Genomic DNA, 19,693 nt, shown 5'->3' on the forward strand with positions numbered 1-19,693 from the left:
GACTCAAAAACATACATTTTAGTTTGGGACTAGGCTTTAGCCTTGTCTGTGAAACCGGGGGAATATGTAGTCAGTAAATACGGTTTATTTGAAGTTTGATACAATATAATTTGATAAAGAGCTTTAAATTTGTAATATTAAAAACAGATCATTTATGGATTTTAATACTGACACGACGGATGAACCATAGCCTACTGATGATCTTCATTCATTCTGTGATCTTTATCAGCGAACGCAGAACAGATTAATACAACCTATGACGGTTACCTGAAGGCTTCAGGAGCAATTTCAGATGTGCAGTAACATGTCATTGAGCACAACGTATAATTTCCCTCAAATGAAGACATTCCATGTTAGCATGAAGTGCCTTCAAAGCACTTCTGAGCACTCTCGCTGGCTACAGCCTTCAGGACACGATCTGGAACCGGCCCAGACACCGGCATGGTGAATATGAGAGTCTGAACGTCCTTATTTTAGAAGCAACAAACCCTGACTAACATTACAAGTCTCTTCTGCTCACCAATGCTGCATTTATTTAATCAAAAACAAACACACTAAAAATAAAAATATTGTGAAATATTATTACATTTTAAAAAACAGTTAAAATTGTAACTTGATCAAAGCTGAATTTTCAGCATCATTACTCCAGTCTTCAGTGTCACATGATCCTTCAGAAATCATTGTAATATGATGATTTGCTGCTCAAGAAACATTTTCTGAGTATTATGTTAAAAACAGTTGTGCTGCTCAACATTTTTGTGGAAACCGTGATGGAAAACTTTTGTGAAAAAAAAAAAAAACTACTTTTAAGAATGCATTAAACTGATGAAATGTGACAGTAAAAACACTTAGATTGTTAAAAAAAATCACGATTATCCACAAAAATATTAAATGGCAAAAACTGGTTTTAGCATTGATAATAAGAACCATTATTAATAATTAAGCACCAATAATAACTGATAATATCTGAGCAGCAAATCATCATATTAGAGTGATTTCTGAAGGATCATGTGACACTGAAGACTGGAGTAATGATGCTGAAAATTCAGCTTTGATCACAGGAATACATTACATTTTAAAATATATTCAAATAGAACACAGTTATTTTAAACAGTAATAATATTTAACAATATTATACTTTTTTTTAATCAAATAGATGCAGCCTTGGTGAGCGTAAAAGACTTCTTTCAAAAACATAAAAAAAAATCTTAATTATTCTAAACTTTTGACCGGTAGATTAAATGATAAACAAACCAGCCTCACTAAAGATGGAGGGATGATGGTTTATTGGCTTTTACATTTGCGTGGTAAGGGTAAAGACAGCTCAATGAGTCTGGGGGAGGCGGTGGCGGCCCGGGCGGCAGGACTGACCCGGTAGGGGTCGTACCCCTCAAACAGGGCCTGCCGTGTCTTGGGTCGAGCCAGCGTCTGCAGACTCTCGCTGGCTACAGCCTTCAGGACACGATCTGGAACCGGCCCAGACACCGGCCTGGCGAGAGCGTGCTGTGCGTGAACCTGTTTAGGAGCTGAGAGTGGAAAACATGAGAGATGAACAGAAAATTACTATTCAAAGCTCTCCAAACGTGGTGATATGGACTCACAGGCCAGCTGCAGTATTCGTGAGGAGGGTGGGGTGGGGATGCCAAACGCGTGGGTGCTTGACTCCACACTGGGTGCTTCAGTTAACACCATCTTCGCTCGCTTTGGTTGAGCTAAATGGCATATCCTAGGACTTGGCTTGGCCGTTTTAACTGCAACACTCAGCTGTAAAGGCACAATAATACAGATCTGGTAAACCGTAAACACATTCTTCAGAATGTGCTTGAGGGCTTGTGATTCAACACTTTAAAACTGTAACGCAGAGCAACACACCTAGAAAGAAACAACTGAAAGAAACAAGGAGATCACTGACAAACATTAGAAGATCTGACCACTACTAGTGGTCTAATTTCTGGAGTTTAAAGGGTTAGTTAACCCAAAAATAAAAATGATCCCATAATTTACTCACCTTTAAGCCATCCTATTTTTATATGACTTTCTTCTTTCAGCCAAACACAATGTGGAGTTATATTGAAAAATATCCTGGCTAGTCCAAGCTTTATAATGGGAGTGAGTAGCCTGAGATTTTGAAGCCCAAAAAAAGTGCATCCATCCATCATAAAAGTAATCCATACGGCTTCAGAGGGTTAATAATGGTCTTCTGAAGTAAAGCGATGCGTTTTTGTAAGAAAAATAAAGGATTTTTTTTTTTAAATATAGGATTAATACATGATATTTTTTAACCTAACTCCGATTGTGTTTGGCTGAAAAAGGAAAGTCACATACACCTAGGATGGCTTGATGGTGACTAAATTATGGGAAATTTTCCTTTTTGGGTGAATTAACCCATTAAAGAGGACCTATTATGCTTTTTTTTAGTGTGTAATGTTGCTGTTTGAGCATGAAAAATGTCTGCAAAGTTAAAAAGCAGAAAGTCCCTCTTCTCTATATCAGTGTCAGTGTTTCTGAACTCCCTGCTCTCCATTGTAGTCTTGAGGTTACTTAAGGGAACGAACATGTCACAATATTCCTCATTTGAATAATTCCCACCAAATGCATACACACACACACACACAAAAAAACTATTCTAGTAGACCCCAAAAACAAAATCAAGATGTTTTAAAAGGGCATACTAGATCAACTTTAACTACACCTTAAGTTCTAACATGCCCGTGTCATTTTGAACTCGAAGACTTGGGTGCTCACTAAAAGTATGTACTTCCCGTGTTGTGCATGTTCATACTTTGAGATTTTAGTAAGACAGAACATATAGTACATTTTTGTACATACAGTACATTATAGGGACATACCAAATCATAACTTTCATAGCTCAGATATCTTTAATTTATATATTCATTGCTCAGATTGCCATCCAGCTACATTTACTAAATCACTTCAGTCCAGGAAATGGCTTGATGAATGTAGTTTTTCCTGTGTCGTCAATATATTTCATGCTGAAACAGGAAGGTGGGGTGGCAGACACTGAAGGGATTGTCCCAATTTTAAAATAGTTCATAGTTTTTAGTTAAACTCACGCATGGACCAAAATGTGCCTATAAAGCAAACACACCAGCACACTTCCAAAGTATACAAGAAACGGTATATTACAGTATGACAGTACGAGTTTGGGAAAATGCTTCTATTTTGAATTATAAATAATAATTTCCCCATTATATTTACAATTCACCATAGATCTCTAAATTATAAAAAAAATTTTTTTTTATTGTATTATTATTATTGTAACATCTTTCAAAATATCATTTATTCCTCAGTCTTCAGTGTCACATGATCCTTATCCAACATGATCTGCTGCTCAAGAAATATTTATCATCAATGTTGATAATATGCTTTTTTTATATAAATGTTTTGTAACATTATAAATGTCTTTCTTGTCATTTTAATGCATCCTTGCTGAATAAAAGCATTAATTTCTTAAAAACACTTTACTAGGTTACTTAGGTTTCATTTGTTAACATTGGTTACTTAGTTGAATTAACAATAAAAAAACACTTATTAATCTTATTTAGTTCATTTCAATATTTACATTACTAAAATCGAAAGTTGTACCTGTTAATATTTTAATGGACCTGAGCAAACATGAATGAACAATGAACAGTAATATTTTTTATTAACTAACGTTAACAAAGATTCATAAATACTGTAACAAATGTATTGCTCATTGTTGGTTAATATTAAGTAATGCATTTACTTGCATTAACTAATGGAACCATATTTAAAGTGATACCAAAAATCTTAAAGTGCATGTACTGGTTCTTTAAAGAACACAGAAACCAATATAGTCCAATATTAAATTCTCTAAAAAGTATTTTTGGATTATAGTGTGGGTTTTGGTCGTATTTAGTCATGTGGTAAAAAGGGTTCAAGGTTTTCCTTTCTCCAGAGAGGTGAGAAGCACCCATTTGTAACCACTCATATAAAGGTGTGATTCATATAAAGGTTACAAACCAGTTATTGAGGGGAAAAACACTTTTTTATACATCTTGATACTACTATGCCATTTTAAAATAACTAATATGCTCTAGTTTACATTACAGGCATGATGGAATCTAATGCATATTAGATATGAAAGTCATTCTCCTTTGAACAACTCAGAACGTCAGTGGAGAAAGGCATATAGTTAATCATAACATCGTAATATACATCATATCACCCGCTATATTGCTAAATGTATCTGATTTTTCATATCAGCAGAAAATATACTGTGAGAACCTGGCTTCTCTTGAGACCCCACTGCTTCACAGCAGATAATGATATGCTAAAGCCCGCCGGCACATTGACCTGATTGGTTACATGGTCCAGATGGCAGAAACACCAGTGATTCCAAACCGCAGTTTTTTCACTGCAGTTTTAAGGAGAAAATACTCAGCAGTGGTGCTGACTTATGAATTTGCACATGGTTTGTCTTAAAGCATATTAAAAACACCACATAAGACATATAAATACCATTAAAAACTTTGATTTTCACTTTAACTAAAGCATTATTATTATGAATCCTTGCAGAACGGCTTCAGCTCAGTGACATTTGTAGGATTTCTTAGAGTGCATGATTGAAACCTTGCAAACAAAAGAAACATGCACCAAACTTTGTGTACATTTTACCACCAGACTCTAAATACTAAACACAAACCAAAGGATAATCTGACAAAAATAAAATGTTAAAATGTGCACAAGCTCAGGCATTAAAGGTAGGGTAGGCAATTTCGGAGAGGCTAGCGATCGCAAGCTAGTTTTGAAAGCATGAGATCCCACTCTCCCTTCAGAGCGTCTCCAAAGCCACGACTCCTTCAAAACACATGAACACACACAGCAGAGAGCGAACAAAAGAGACGGCGTTAAACTACCTAATGTCTGAAAGCACATAACATTATAATAATAATGAACATAACTTAAAAGAGAGCTGACCTTTATCACCTGACTGCTGCAGATTGATTTCAGCATGGTGGTCTTGACATAGAAACACATAAATCTCCAGGTAGAACGTCACGGGTTGCCATCTCGTAATTACGGTTAAGACATGGCGTGAACGCAGCATAAGCTGGTAGTTTTGGTTCAGGAGGAACTGTAAAAGGTGCTGATGTTTGTTTGTGGCGCTCGGTGACTGTTTGTCTACAATTCTGCATGGATCACGCTGATGAACTGTGATGTCTGAGAGAGCAGGTGCACGGAGGAATGGAAATACATAAGTTATGTTGACAGGCAGGTAGGATATCGTATCATTGCGTTCAGACCAAATACAATGATTGGATGAAAATTTTTCGGTCCTGAGACTTCCACAGAAGATATACAGTACAATGTTTTTTATATTTATACCACTTCTATGAATGATTGCTATCAGGATGTGAAGAAAGTTTCAACCAGTTTAATACCAGTTTAATCTATTTAATATCTTGTCTAATAATAATATCTTGTAAGTTTAATAAACTATTTCAAAAAATATTTTTAGGAGCGCAAGCCTGATCTGAAATTGTAAGATGTAGTGTTTTTACTCACAGGAGCCAGAAGGGGGCGATCAGGCTGCCATCCATCAACAGGCACACGAGGCGAAGCCAGTGAACACACTCTTTGAGAAGGACATGCTTTTAGCGCTGCTGCACTAACCATCCACTCCGGGGACCTTCTGTGAGGACAGACGTGTGAGCTATGTTAAGTATAGCATACTACCATAATACTATTTCTGCTGTACACTGTGCAGAGTATGCAAAAATAAAAGGTCACGTAGCACTCAACTTGACCTTCCATTTCATGTGAAAATGTCTGTTGCTGCATTATGTTTTCTGTTTAACATTATATATTTCTATCACTATATCATTATATCACATTTATGTTTCGTACGGCCATGAATCGTGATCATGAACTTCTAGCTTCTTTCTTTTCTTCAAATCAACTAGATGACACCCGAGAGAGCTGGATTCATATTTGCTTATTAACTAATTACAGATGCGCTCATCAGTTGAGAACGCAGCCAGTTAAAGCCCTGTGATGAGCTTTGAGACTGAGTTTAGCGTTTGAATGAAACCAAGAGGACCGAGAGCGGGAGAGCAGTTATTGCACGAAGACGTCAGTTGTTGTACTGCCTGCGTTATTAAACTCTAAACGGAAACTGAAATTATGAGATAAGCATCCTGGGATATTTTGGAAGTGAAATTACTGTTTGTGTCCTTTAACGATGATAAAATGGAATGAATATGAGCTTAACTCTCATCGGTTGCATATGCACATGAATGAAGGGGGAGGTGTGTAGTGCATGTGAAACAGTTTAAGTGGCTATAAGAACTCCATATACACACATTCAATAATAATAAAAAAAACTTATTAATATTAATACATGCATATATTTCTATAACTTAACATTTGTTAGCATATTGTATAACATGCAGGGGAATCTTATATTGAATTGGATTTAAAATTGAATTGAATTACATTATATTGTAATGGCTTGTTATGCACATGGAGTTAAAATGCATTTATACAGCCCTGTGTGGTGACTATTTCTTTAAGAATTGTAGCTTTACATTAAACGTACAGTATGGGATTTTTTCTCCACTAGGGGTCGCTAACCTATTTACAATAACAAAGGCGTAGTTTGATGACGCAACATTTGCTAAGAATTATGGATCTTGTCGTCAACGTCAAGCCGACCGATCTAATAATGTTTATGGATGACTGAATACATCAATGCTTTTATCATGACTGTGATATGAAGCAGTTCGGGATTGCTAAGAGACAGCTATCAGCTCCACAAGCGACGCGAGTCCCGCGGATATAAAAGGAATATGGACATTTCATTCTACCGAACTACACGCGAGTGCAGAATTACTACTCACAGGTCAGTTTATTAGACAAATTAAACTTGTGAGGTAACGCAGCGCTGTTTCACTTGGTCTAACATTACACTAGCACACTAAACTGCATTTGAATGTGTTGAAATGTATGTGTTAGTTTGTCTGTATGAGACTAGCAGTAAACTAGATCAACATTAGAATAACATACAGATCATATTCTGACATTTTATCATTGTTGAACTATATAACATTGATTAGTTTTATGTAAATGTGCTCACCTGTTTAATAAAGTACATGTAGGAGCGGTCGAAGTCTCAGACGTGGAGCTCTCGTTTATATACTGTCTATAGGAGCTCTCGGCATCTCGAAAACACCGCGCTGATATTAATTCTCGTTTTAGTTCTCCTTTTTTATCCAAAGTCTGGTTGCCATGGTCCATAATGTTTGAACGAAACAACAACAGCGTGCAGATAGACATTGCGAACTACAGTGGTCCACGTCTGTCGTCTTGGTTACTATCAGAGGGCTCTGGTTCATAACTCTGGTTACCATGGCAGCACGAGCGGAAACCAGGGACAACGCGGATATGACGCCATTGACTGCGACAAAACGGAAATAAAGAAACGTCCCGTGTCTTCGAATTAAATTAAAATTTCTCCTGGTTTGAAAGTTGTTGGAAACAGTCGGGATAATGTAAGTACACAACTAAAAAAAATATATAACATAGATATAGTGATTTTTGCTATTTTTAAAGCAAAAAAGTTACATATTGTGCCTTTAAGTAGTTTTAATGGAAATAACATCAGTCACCTGCTCTCCTTAAAGAAACGGCTTGATTGTTTGCTCTGGGCGAGCTTCTCCAAGCGAGGAGTCAGTTCTGTGGAGACAATCTCAATTACCTTTTTAAATGAACATCCTTACTGAAAATATTTTCAATATACACAGTATAATTGTAAACTTTCACACTGTAAAAAAAAAAAGTCCTATACTTTAACTTTTTAAGTAAAGCAAAAGAGGTGCCAGATTTGCAACCTCGCATTCATTAAAATCATGTTAATATTTTCATAATGCTTCAAGGTGTTCGGTAAATGAAGTGATTCTCATACCAAAGGCAGTTGTGGAGATGTTCTTTGACCTGGCTGGTAGTTCGTCAAGCCAGTATACTGAGCGCCTGTTTTGATATTAAAAGAATACAAAATAATTAATTATTGCAGTGCAGAAAAACACAAAGATAAATGGGTGAATTGAACACATTTAGCTGCTGTATTTCATCATATACTCTTAAAAATGAAGGTATTTGCAGTGATGGCTCCATGAAGAAACTTTAACATCCATGGAACCTTTCCAATGCACAATAGTGGAAAAAAGGTTCTTTAGATTACTAAAATGTTCTTCACACTAAGAAAAAGTGGTTCTTTTAAGAACTGTTCACTGAAAGGTTTTTTGAGGAGCCAAAAATGGTTCTTCTATGGTTATTTTAGGAACCTTTATTTTAAAAGATGTACATTTCCAAAACTATTGTTGGGGTCAGTGTCACTGCAGTGTTATTACAGGAATGCGGCAGAGACAAGTTAATGTGAAAGCATGAATAATTCACAAAAGGAAGCCCAAGTTATGGTTATGTGCTGCAGTTTGAATGAGTCAAAGAGCCCCCTTGTGGGCAAACACGCCAGTTCATTTAAAAACTAGGTCAAGCACAGACAGAGGTTTTGACCATGTGAGAGAATGGCAGTCTTTATTTTCCTGGGACACAGCAATTCAGTTCTGTCCTCTGTAGAGGATGATGCCACATATTGAAGTCCTTGTATGTCTTGTATATCTATATTTTCGAATGACATTCAAAGTAGAGTAAGATGTTCTTTACATATTCTGAATTATTACTCATTATTTATCTATATATAAATATATGGTAATAATTAACTATGACTTTTGCCTCAGTAAAATCCTAATTACTGCTTATTAATAGTTAGTAAGGTAGTAGTTAAAGTTTAGGTATTGAGAGGATTAAGGGATGTAGAATATGGTCATGCAGAATAAGGCATTACTATGTGCTTTATAAGTACTAATAAACAACCAATATGCATGCTAATAGCAACTAGTTAATAGTGAGAATTGGACCCTAAACTAAAGTGTGAGCAAAACATTTTTTTTTTCTCTGGCTGGTGACTAGCTTTTCTTTTATTAATCCATCTTCTGTCTCTGAGTTAATCTTGAAATCCAACTCCAACTTGACCCCACATCTACTGAAATTCTGCCACTCTGTCATCTTTGCACCTGTTTCTTATTTCATTGATACATCTCTGACCTTTGCTTCATTTCCTCTGCCACTCAAAACTGCTGCAGTTTCCCCAGTTCTCAAGAACTTTCAGTTCTATCTAATTATCGTCCTACAGTACCAGTCAAAAGTTTGGAAACACTACTATTTTTTATGCTTTTGCAAGAAGTCTCTTATGCTCATCAAGCCTGCAGTTAAAAAAACTAAAAACTAAAAAAAACAGTAATATTATGAAATATTATTACAATTTAAAATAATGGTTCTCTTTTTTAATATACTTTAAAATGTAATTTATTTTTGTGATGCAAAGCTGAATTTTCATCAGCAAGTACTCCAGTCTTTGGTGTCTTATGATCCTTCAGAAATCATTCTAATATGCTGATTTGATACTCAGTTATTATCAATGATGGAAACAGTTGTGCTGTTTAATATATTTTTTTGGAATACTTTTTTCAGGATTCATTGATGAGTAAAACGTTAACAGCATTTATTCATAAAAACAGCATTTATTCAAAATAAAAACATTTCTAACAATATAAATCGTTACCATCACCTTTTATCAATTTAACGCATCCTTGTTGAATTAAAGTACTAATTTCTTAAAAAAAAAAAAAGTTATTGTTCCCAAACTTTTGAATGGTAGTGTATATTGTTACAAAAGATTTCTATTCTAAATAAATACAGTTCTTTTTAACTTTTTATTCATCAAATAATCCTGAAAAAAGTATCTCAGGTTATAAAAAAAATATTAAGCAGCACAACTGTTTCCAACATTGATCATAAATCAGCATATTAGAATGATTTCTGAAGGATCATAAGACACCAAAGACTGGAGTACTTGCTGATGAAAATTCAGCTTTGCATCACAAAAATAAATTGCATTTTAAAGTATATTAACCCTTGTGCATTGTTTAAATTTACTACCTTTCGTTATGTTAGTGGCTGAAAACAGCCACTACTTTAAACTGCTGTAAAAATGTATCAGATAAATATTTTTTTCAATTTTTTTTGCATAAATCTATTAATCAACCTCAGTCCTGCTCAAAAATACTAAATGTTTAAAAAAAATTCAGGATTTTAACTCTTTAATTGCCAAATTCGTAAATGATGTCACTGATTTGGGGGGAAAAAAACACAAAATGACTAATTTTCAATATAAAATGTGATTGTGGACTGGATTTTTTTTTACCTTTTATCACAGTCTTGGACATGTCAAAGATTAGAAACAACATTGGTTTTGATGCATTGTTAGTTTTTGTGCAGCATGAGATTTTAACTTTTTCTCCCTCATTTACTGTTCGTGGCTGTTTTTGCCCCATTGACTTCCATTATAACCACATTTTTTGATTGCAAAGCCATGACACCATATAATCATGCATTTTTGATTGTTGGTGGTTTTCCCTGTTGGGAAGAGGTAAAATTTGTAATTTTTACTGTTGATAACTAGGTGGAACCATTAACCCTTTAGATAGGCCTGTGCAAAAAAAAGCTTAGTTTCTGGCTTTTACATGGAGTTATATGGAGTTTATATGGAGTATAAAAGCATAATAAAGTGTGTGTGTGTGTGTGTGTGTGTGTGTGTGTGTGTGTGTGTGTGTGTGTGTGTGTGTGTGTGTGTGTGTGTGTGTGTGTGTGTGTGAACTCACCTTGATGCATCTGAGAAAATCAAAATATGCACCTCAGCTCTCAGAACTACATGGAGTAAACAAAAACAAAGTAAGTGTATTTATGCATCTGCTGCCTTTTGATGGTGAGAAATGCAGACTAAACAAAAACAAAGCAAGTGGATTTAAACGCGTGCATGCAAGCCTGCTGCTCATTTGATGGTGAGAAGAGCAGCAAGCAACATGAGAAAGGGCTTGACTTGTAGTGAAGTTTTAGAGATGATTATGCAGCCTGACCCCTCCAGCGAGCTGCATGATGTATCGTCTTCCCCCTCTGACACCACAGACTCAGGAGAGTCAGATCCTGATTTGGATGTGGCACCCTCATCATCCTCTCTAGCTTCCACTGAAGGCAAGGAGGATTCGGAGGATCCTGGATCTGGGTGGATTGGGAGAAACGGCGAAGTGTGGTTTTCCACTAACGCGGAGACAACTCCCTTTCTTCAGCCTGCCAGAGGCGTGACTCCAGGGCCGACGCGCTATGCCATCGCAAAGGTCCAGAACATGGATTCCGTGTTCAATCTGTTTTTTATGGAGGAGATGATTGACCTCATTGTCAGCATGACTTGCGTCAACACATACATGTTTGTACAGTCATACAAACATGTATGACTATGCTTTGTGATGGCATAGCGCGTCGGCCCTGGAGTCACGCCTCTGGCAGGCTGAAGAAAGGGAGTTGTCTCCGCGTTAGTGGAAAACCACACTTCGCCGTTTCTCCCAATCTACCCAGATCCAGGATCCTCCGAATCCTCCTTGCCTTCAGTGGAAGCTAGAGAGGATGATGAGGGTGCCACATCCAAATCAGGATCTGACTCTCCTGAGTCTGTGGTGTCAGAGGGGGAAGACGATACATCATGCAGCTCGCTGGAGGGGTCAGGCTGCATAATCATCTCTAAAACTTCACTACAAGTCAAGCCCTTTCTCATGTTGCTTGCTACTCTTCTCACCATCAAATGACCAGCAGGCTTGCATGCACGCGTTTAAATCCACTTGCTTTGTTTTTGTTTAGTCTGCATTTCTCACCATCAAAAGGCAGCAGATGCATAAATACACTTACTTTGTTTTTGTTTACTCCATGTAGTTCTGAGAGCTGAGGTGCATATTTTGATTTTCTCAGACGCATCAAGGTGAGTTCACACACACACACACACACACACACACACACACACACACACACACACACACACACACACACAAACACACACTTTATTATGCTATTATACTCCATATAAACTCCATATAACTCCATGTAAAAGCCAGAAACTAAGCTTTTTTTTGCACAGGCCTATCTAAAGGGTTAATGGTGCCACCTGGTTATCAACAGTAAAAATTACAAATTTTACCTCTTCCCAACAGGGAAAACCACCAACAATCAAAAATGCATAATTATATGGTGTCATGACTTTGCAATCAAAAAATGTGGTTATAATGGAAGTCAATGGGGCAAAAACAGCCACGAACAGTAAATGAGGGAGAAAAAGTTAAAATCTGATGCTGCACAAAAACTAACAATGCATCAAAACCAATGTTGTTTCTAATCTTTGACATGTCCAAGACTGTGATAAAAGGTAAAAAAAAATCCAGTCCACAATCACATTTTATATTGAAAATGAGTCATTTTGTGTGTGTTTTTTCCCAAATCAGTGACATCATTTACGAATTTGGCAATTAAAGAGTTAAAATCCTGATTTTTTTTTAAACATTTAGTATTTTTGAGCAGGACTGAGGTTGATTAATAGATTTATGCAAAAAAAATTGAAAAAAATATTTATCTGATATATTTTTACAGCAGTTTAAAGTAGTGGCTGTTTTCAGCCACAAACATAACGAAAGGGTAGTAAATTTGCCCACAGTGTACTGTTGAGTTTTTGAAAAATTTCAAAGCATTTTCCCAAAATATGTGTCAAAATAAGATTTGTCACCAAAAATCATTCCATTTGCTGAAACACAGAGAAAGTTATGGCCAAATTTATACTAAAAAATACCCCATAGTGGATGAAAACATCCCCAACAGCACATAAGGGTTAAAAAAGAGAACCATTATTTTAAATTGTAATAATATTTCATAATATTACTGTTTTTTTTTGTTTTGTTTTTTTTTAACTGCAGGCTTGATAAGCATAAGAGACTTCTTTCAAAAACATTAAAAATAGTACTGTTTCCAAACTTTTGACTGGTACTGTATTTCAAATCTACCATTCATTGCCTAATTACTGGAAAGAACGGTTCCTTCCCAGCTTCAGTCTTTTCTAGTTGAAAATAATCTCTTAGATAAATCTGGTTTTTGCTCATTTCATAGTACTGAAACTGCCCTTGTAAAGGTAGTAAATGACCCACTACTTTCTGGTGACTCTCTCTCTCTCTCTCTATACTTCTACAACTCAACCTCTGCATTTAATACTATATCTGCCATGATTTACTTATTTCTCGCCTCTCAGATGTGGGTGTTGCTCTTTCTTGGTTTTCTTCCTATCTCTCTGATAGACAATTTTACATTTCAATGCAGGATTTTAGATCTCAGACTATCCCTCTGAAGCGAGGTGCCCCCCAGGGAACCATTCTAGGGCCATTACTATTCATCATTTACATAATACCTCATACTACATGGTTTTATCATTAGCTGATGACATCCAGATATACACAGTGCAAGCCTGCTTTATCTACTCAAATTGATAAAATATCCACTTGTGAGAATGAAATGAGAATGGCTCAACTCCAACTCTCTGAAACTAAATATGGACAAGCCTGATATCATTATTACTGGAACCCCAGCACTTACAAGCAAAATTCCTACTGACTTTGCCTGCTAGTACTCTAACCAAACCATTCAGTACTGTAAAAAAATCTGTTATTTTTGATTCCTCTCTCACATTTGAGGCTCATATGAACTATCACCAAATCTGCTTTCTTTCACTTCATGTCACATTGCCCATTATTGCACATTGTTAATAATATATAGGCTATAGCCTACATATACATATATAATATAATGTATACATATATCAAGCATAGGAATATATATATATATATATATATATATATATATATATATATATATATATATATATATATATATGTAGCCAAACTCTGTAGCCGAACTCTGGAACAGAAACTTGTGTTTTAACATTCCAAATATATCTGCATGCACATGTAGACTAATTGAAGAGTAAAGTGAATGTTTAAGTGCTAAAATAAAGTGAATGTTGCTATATGCACATAAATTTGGTATATGCATATATATATATATATATTTATCAAAACACTTATTTTGCCTATATTCACACAAATTGAGTGATAAGAAAATTGTAAACATTTATTTGTCAAGTTAATTATGTCATTTGGAAACTTGCCACCGGGATGTATATATAAACACACGGCCATATATAGGACAAACCCCGCTGTTGATCTATAAAGGGATGTGCTGGTGTACCTGTCTGGGAATCTGAGCAGGTTTGGTTTGGGCAGCGCGAGGCGGTCTGTGCTCGTGGCCATGATGAAGCGCGTTCCTGCTCACTAAACACAATAGCTTACAGTAGTTATAGCCGAACCCTGGAACAGAAACTGGTGCTTTAACCTGTATAAACATATGAAAACATTCCAAATATATCTGCATACACATGTAGGCTAATTGAAGAAAAATAAAGTGAATGCTGGTATATGCACATAGATTCGAATGTAAAAAAACAAAAACAAAGCGAAAGAAGCCTAACCTACAACTTCAGACAATACCGTTAAATACAGTTTAAAGGTTATTTTATTAGATGAACAGAAGCTTCCACAACTCACTCACCGATCCAAGCGTCAGTGGCGCGTTACGTGTCACCATAGCGACCGGTGACGCGAGGACGCTCTATCTACCCGGATCTTCATTTAAAAGCATTGGGGAAAAAAATCTTAAAATTTGATCATATGGAGAGGTTTAAAGTCATTTTCTGTAGGAGTCAGATGTTATTACAAGGCCATTAGGAAGGGCATTTCAAATCCCGTATCATGTTTTAAAGACACATAAGAACAGATTCTCTCTCAAATACTCACTCCCTGGTTGTGGGGACTTTCCATAGACATTATAATTTTATACAAACTGTATATTATTCTATCCCCTTACTCTAACCCTGCCCCTAAACCTACAGAGAACTTTCTGCATTTTTACATTTTCAAAACACTTCACTTAGTATGATTTATAAGCTGCTTTACTCATGGGGACCCAAAACAAAAAAATTCCCCATTTAGTCAAAATGTAGGCTATGGTACCTTTGTGGGAGACAAAAATAATGAGTCCCCATGAGTAAAAAAAAAACACACACACACACACACACACACACTCTTGACAAATAGCCTATATATAGGGTATAATGTATACATATACACATATATACATTATAGCCTACAAATATACATAGCCTGCCTTGTCCTGGAAAGACAATTCAACCTAACAGTTAAAATCAACCTTAATTATATTCTCGTCCCTGGCCTGAATTAATGCTAGTGTGGTTTTATTGCGTTCATAACACATACAAAAATATGATTATATTACAGTTTCAATTTGGACAAAGTTGTGAAGTGAAACCAACATACATAACCACAGCTAGAGAAAACAGACATGTATGCAATTTGACTCACTTTAGGGATGCAAAATACAGACCCCAAGATAATTAATTAAATGAAAATAAAATCAATTCACTTGACTTGCATGAAATAAACAGTTTGTAAACAGTTTGAGGTGTAGCTAATTCTGCTCACGCGGGGAGGAGCTGCAGATAAATAACAGTGTCAGTGTGTGAGAGCTCCAGCACAGCAGCACATGGGAGTCAGAGCTTAGCTTGCGTAATGATCACCAAAGTCAAATGTTAGACTGGTAACTGAGCCCAGCAGAGGGTGAACCACGAGCACAATGCTGGAGATTAGAAAAACACAAATGCATCAGACAAGAAGGCCATCAGCAGCTGTGTGTGTCCTCTTTCATTCAGATCTCACTGCACCTCCTGCAAACTCAACTGAACATTTATATCATATTCGGATTGGTCAAACGCACTATACAATGTTTGTACAGTGACCTCTAAAGTGGTAAAAGATCACTGTGCTAGTTTCACATCATGGTCTCCTCCCTTGTGAAAAAGAAGTACACTTTGAAAAAGTGTGGAATGTAATGTTTTCGGACTCTTAATTGCATGTTATTTACAATTAAATATAAAATTATTATTGTTTAATTACATAATGCATTTAGTTTAACATAAGAATGCTTTTTGACCCATTTAAGTATGCAATTTCAAAATTACTTCTATTGTGTTTGAAATAGCGTTTGAAATAGTTTGACAAGCGTTTATGATAAAGTAAAATATAGATAAATGGATAATTGGGACATTTTTTCCCCCAGTCATCTGAGAGGCAACAAGTGTCCAAATTTAGCTGAATTCACCTGTATTTTACTTATAGGCCAATTAAGTAATTTGGGACGCTTTGTGCCACTGAGACGTCTGGGGAAAAAATGTCCCAATTATCCTGAATTTACCTACTTTAATGCAATTTCTACTGAAACTTGTTTTTAAATATATTTGTAATGAAGTTGCAATTTAGTACATTTAAAAGGAATTTTAAAAATAAATAAATATGTTACAATAATCATCAAAACAAGTATATATATTTAAAGCATGACAACATATTAAAGCAATGATTTATGATGTACTTTAAAATAAAACTTTTAATGTGACTGTTACAAAGTGTACATTTAAAACTGTGTAAAAAGTTGCTGCCTTTTTAATTTTTAAGTACAATCAACTTCGATTTTTAAGTCATATCATCTTAAATTACATTAAACTGACTTTAAAAAATGAGTTGAGTGTTGTTTAACTTAAAACTTATTTTGATGAGTTAAAGCAATGGAAAACATTTAATCCAAATTTTTTAGTGTACACACACTTAAGTGGCCTTTTATTTCATTAATATATTATCTGCAAGAGTTTTTTGTATTTTTTATTATACACTTAAGATTTGAAGCACACTTTAAGTACAGATTCAATACATTTAAGTGCACTTATTTTCACAAGGTAAATGTAGTAAAATAAATTTAACTCATTGCAATATTTCATGTCTATTTGTGCAATAAGCTGGATAATATTAAGTATCAATGTAATAAGTTGGATAATGTACATCGTAAATCAATCCCAACAGGACACAAGAACCCTAATTCCTAAAATAAAGAGGGTTCTTTGCTGAATCATACCATTATCACATCATAATGAGGACATAAACAGAATCTGCTACACCATTAAGCTTGTTAAATCCATGTGAATCTTTGGATCCTTTAAAGATCTTTGAAGAATAAAGGTGAATGTTATGATAAGGTTCTTGAGAAAAGAGCTGTACTATCGCTGCAGGGAAAAACTCTGAACATCAGTGTGTTTCAACATGCTGAAGTATGCCAGATGAGCAGAAATCACTGTACATGTAGACACATGCTAAATATTTACCACTGTATTTGTCTTGCTCGATAATGCATTACCAGGGTGAAATATTACATTTTTCTAGAGTAAAATCCACAAAGGCATTAAAGGGATAGTTCACCCAAAAATGTAAAGTTCTGTCATCATTTACTCGCCCTCAAGTTGTTCCAAACTTTGTATGAGTTTCTTTCTTCTGCTGAACACAACAGCAGGTATTTGGAAGAATATGAGTAACCATACAGTTGATGGACTTCTATAGTATGCCAGTGGGGCCAAATTGGCCAATGCATCAACTGTTGGGTTACCGACATTCTTCAAAATATATATAATTCCTCAAGGAAAAAACTGCAAAATGTGATTTATGGTCAGGCATAATACATTCACATGTAAACCTCATCCTTTATCAAATTCAAGTACTTGATCTTTAAACATACAGAAAATGAAGATGTGTACCTGTACAGAAGTCACAATCATGATGCAGTCTTCAGAGTGATTGTTTAAAGGGGTGATATAATGCTCTTTTCACAAGATGTAAAATAAGTCTCTGATGTCCCCAGAGTGTGTATGTGAAGTTTTAGCTCAAAATACCCCACAGATATTTTTATATAGCATGTTAAAATTGTCACTTTTTGAGGGTGAGCAAAAACGCACCGTTTTTGTGTCTGTTCCTTTAAATTCAAATGAGCTGCTGCTCCCGGCACAGGGGGCGGAGCTTCAAGAGCTTGCACTCACACAGACATGCACTGAAAATTTCAAAAACTTTTAGTCTTTTATGTTCAAACCGGATTCAGACAATGATGGAGAGACTCAAGAAGAAGTGACAACATGTAGAAGCAACAGGACATTTCTGAATGGTTAGTTGATGAATTTATGTAGCTTATGTGTAGTTATCTTCTAGTCATTGATTAGCATATTCTGTCTTGATAATCTATAAATCGCGTTCAGAGGGCGGGGTTTATGTAAATTCTAGGGTTAGTGATGTCACTAACCCGGGAGGAATGTTGTGTAGTCTCTACCAGCCGTTTGTTGTAGTCCTTAAAAAGCGATTTCTGTAAAAGCAAATATCTCCCTTTGCTTTGAACTTTGATTGTAACTTTGCAGATGTTGTTTATGCTCAAACAGCAACATTACACACTAACTAAAGTTAGAAAAGTGAAATCATAATCAACTACCCCTTTAAAAGCATGATTTGAGGTGTCGTCCTCTTTGTAGCACAAACATCGCAAGAGAAGTTTAATAGTTTGGGTTTAGAGCAATAATAATAATGATGCTGCTTAACAAACACCAGTAATAATCTATTACAGCACCTACACTGACAGAAAACAGTTTTGAATAATTTCTTTTCTTTCTGTTTTTCTCTCATGCTCACCAAGGCTGTATATATTTGATCAAAAATAGTTATATTATGAAATATTATTTTAATTTAAAATAGCTGTTTTATACATGAATATATAGTAAAGTGTAATTTATTCCTGTGATCAAAGCTGAATTTTCAGCATCATTACTCCAGTCTTCAGTGTCACATGATCCTTCAGAAATCAGTATAATATGATGATTTGCTGCTCAAGACACATTTATGATTATTATGAATGTTGAAAACAGTTGTGCAGCTTCATATTCTTCATAAAAACCTTACAAACATTCAAATGTTTAGAGTAAGATTAAAAAAATAAATAATTAAACTGATCACAAGCGACAGTAAATACATTTATCATGTTACAAAAATATTTCTATTTCAATTAAATTTTTTGAACTTTCTGTTCATCAAATAGTGCTGAATTATTTTCATCATGATTACCTTCATTTATACGGTAGTAATTGTGCAGAAAGTCTAACTTGTCCACACCCTTCGGTTGCCCTTTTCTGGTCTATCAGGCCGAAAGGATCAGCTGTTGCCGTGGTGATCAAGGTGGTTTCCTGGTGGTTGTCCAGGAATTTTCTTTGACCCGACGCTGTTGAAATGTTCCAGCTTCAGTAAACAGTACATTTACACACACACACACACACACACACACACACGAATGAAGTTACAGCACAAGGAATATTAATCAGAAAACAAATATTACAAACAACATTATAAATAACCAACTCAATATCAACCCCCAATTTACACGAAAAAACAAAACAAAACAAAAACAAAAACACATTAATAAGTAGTTGAAGTGTAACATCCATCAACATTTTAGGATTAAAGTTATATGAATGTTTATGGGAAAATGTATATCCTAGACCTACTATGTCATAATGCCTTTTATTTTTTCGCAATTTTAATCACCTTTTGCCTTCACTAGTTTATAATTGTTGTATAATGATAATTAATAATAATAATAAATAACAAAATTCTGTTTAAAATAGTTTAGATAGAGTGCAGCATGTCAACTACCCAAATGTAAACAGTATTATAATAAACATAATGACTATTTCATCTTGTCAAGCGGACAGTGATGCAGCAAGACATTCTCAGCATAC

General features: G+C 35.3%; 1 protein-coding gene across 1 annotated transcript; it reads right to left on the reverse strand.

The window, feature by feature from the left end:
* Nucleotides 1-1,284: 1,284 nt before the first annotated feature.
* Nucleotides 1,285-14,276, reverse strand: spmap2 (sperm microtubule associated protein 2; the record flags this gene model as incomplete). Its single annotated transcript, XM_084120297.1, has 6 exons — nucleotides 1,285-1,526; nucleotides 1,602-1,764; nucleotides 5,551-5,677; nucleotides 7,653-7,719; nucleotides 7,949-8,013; nucleotides 14,215-14,276. The coding sequence occupies 6 exons, from the start codon at nucleotides 14,274-14,276 to the stop codon at nucleotides 1,285-1,287; spliced, it is 726 nt and encodes a 241-aa protein (XP_083976423.1).
* Nucleotides 14,277-19,693: the final 5,417 nt, after the last annotated feature.

Source organism: Abramis brama (assembly GCF_963993115.1).
Source record: "Abramis brama genome assembly, chromosome: 7".
NCBI classification, from domain to species: Eukaryota; Metazoa; Chordata; class Actinopteri; order Cypriniformes; family Leuciscidae; genus Abramis; species Abramis brama.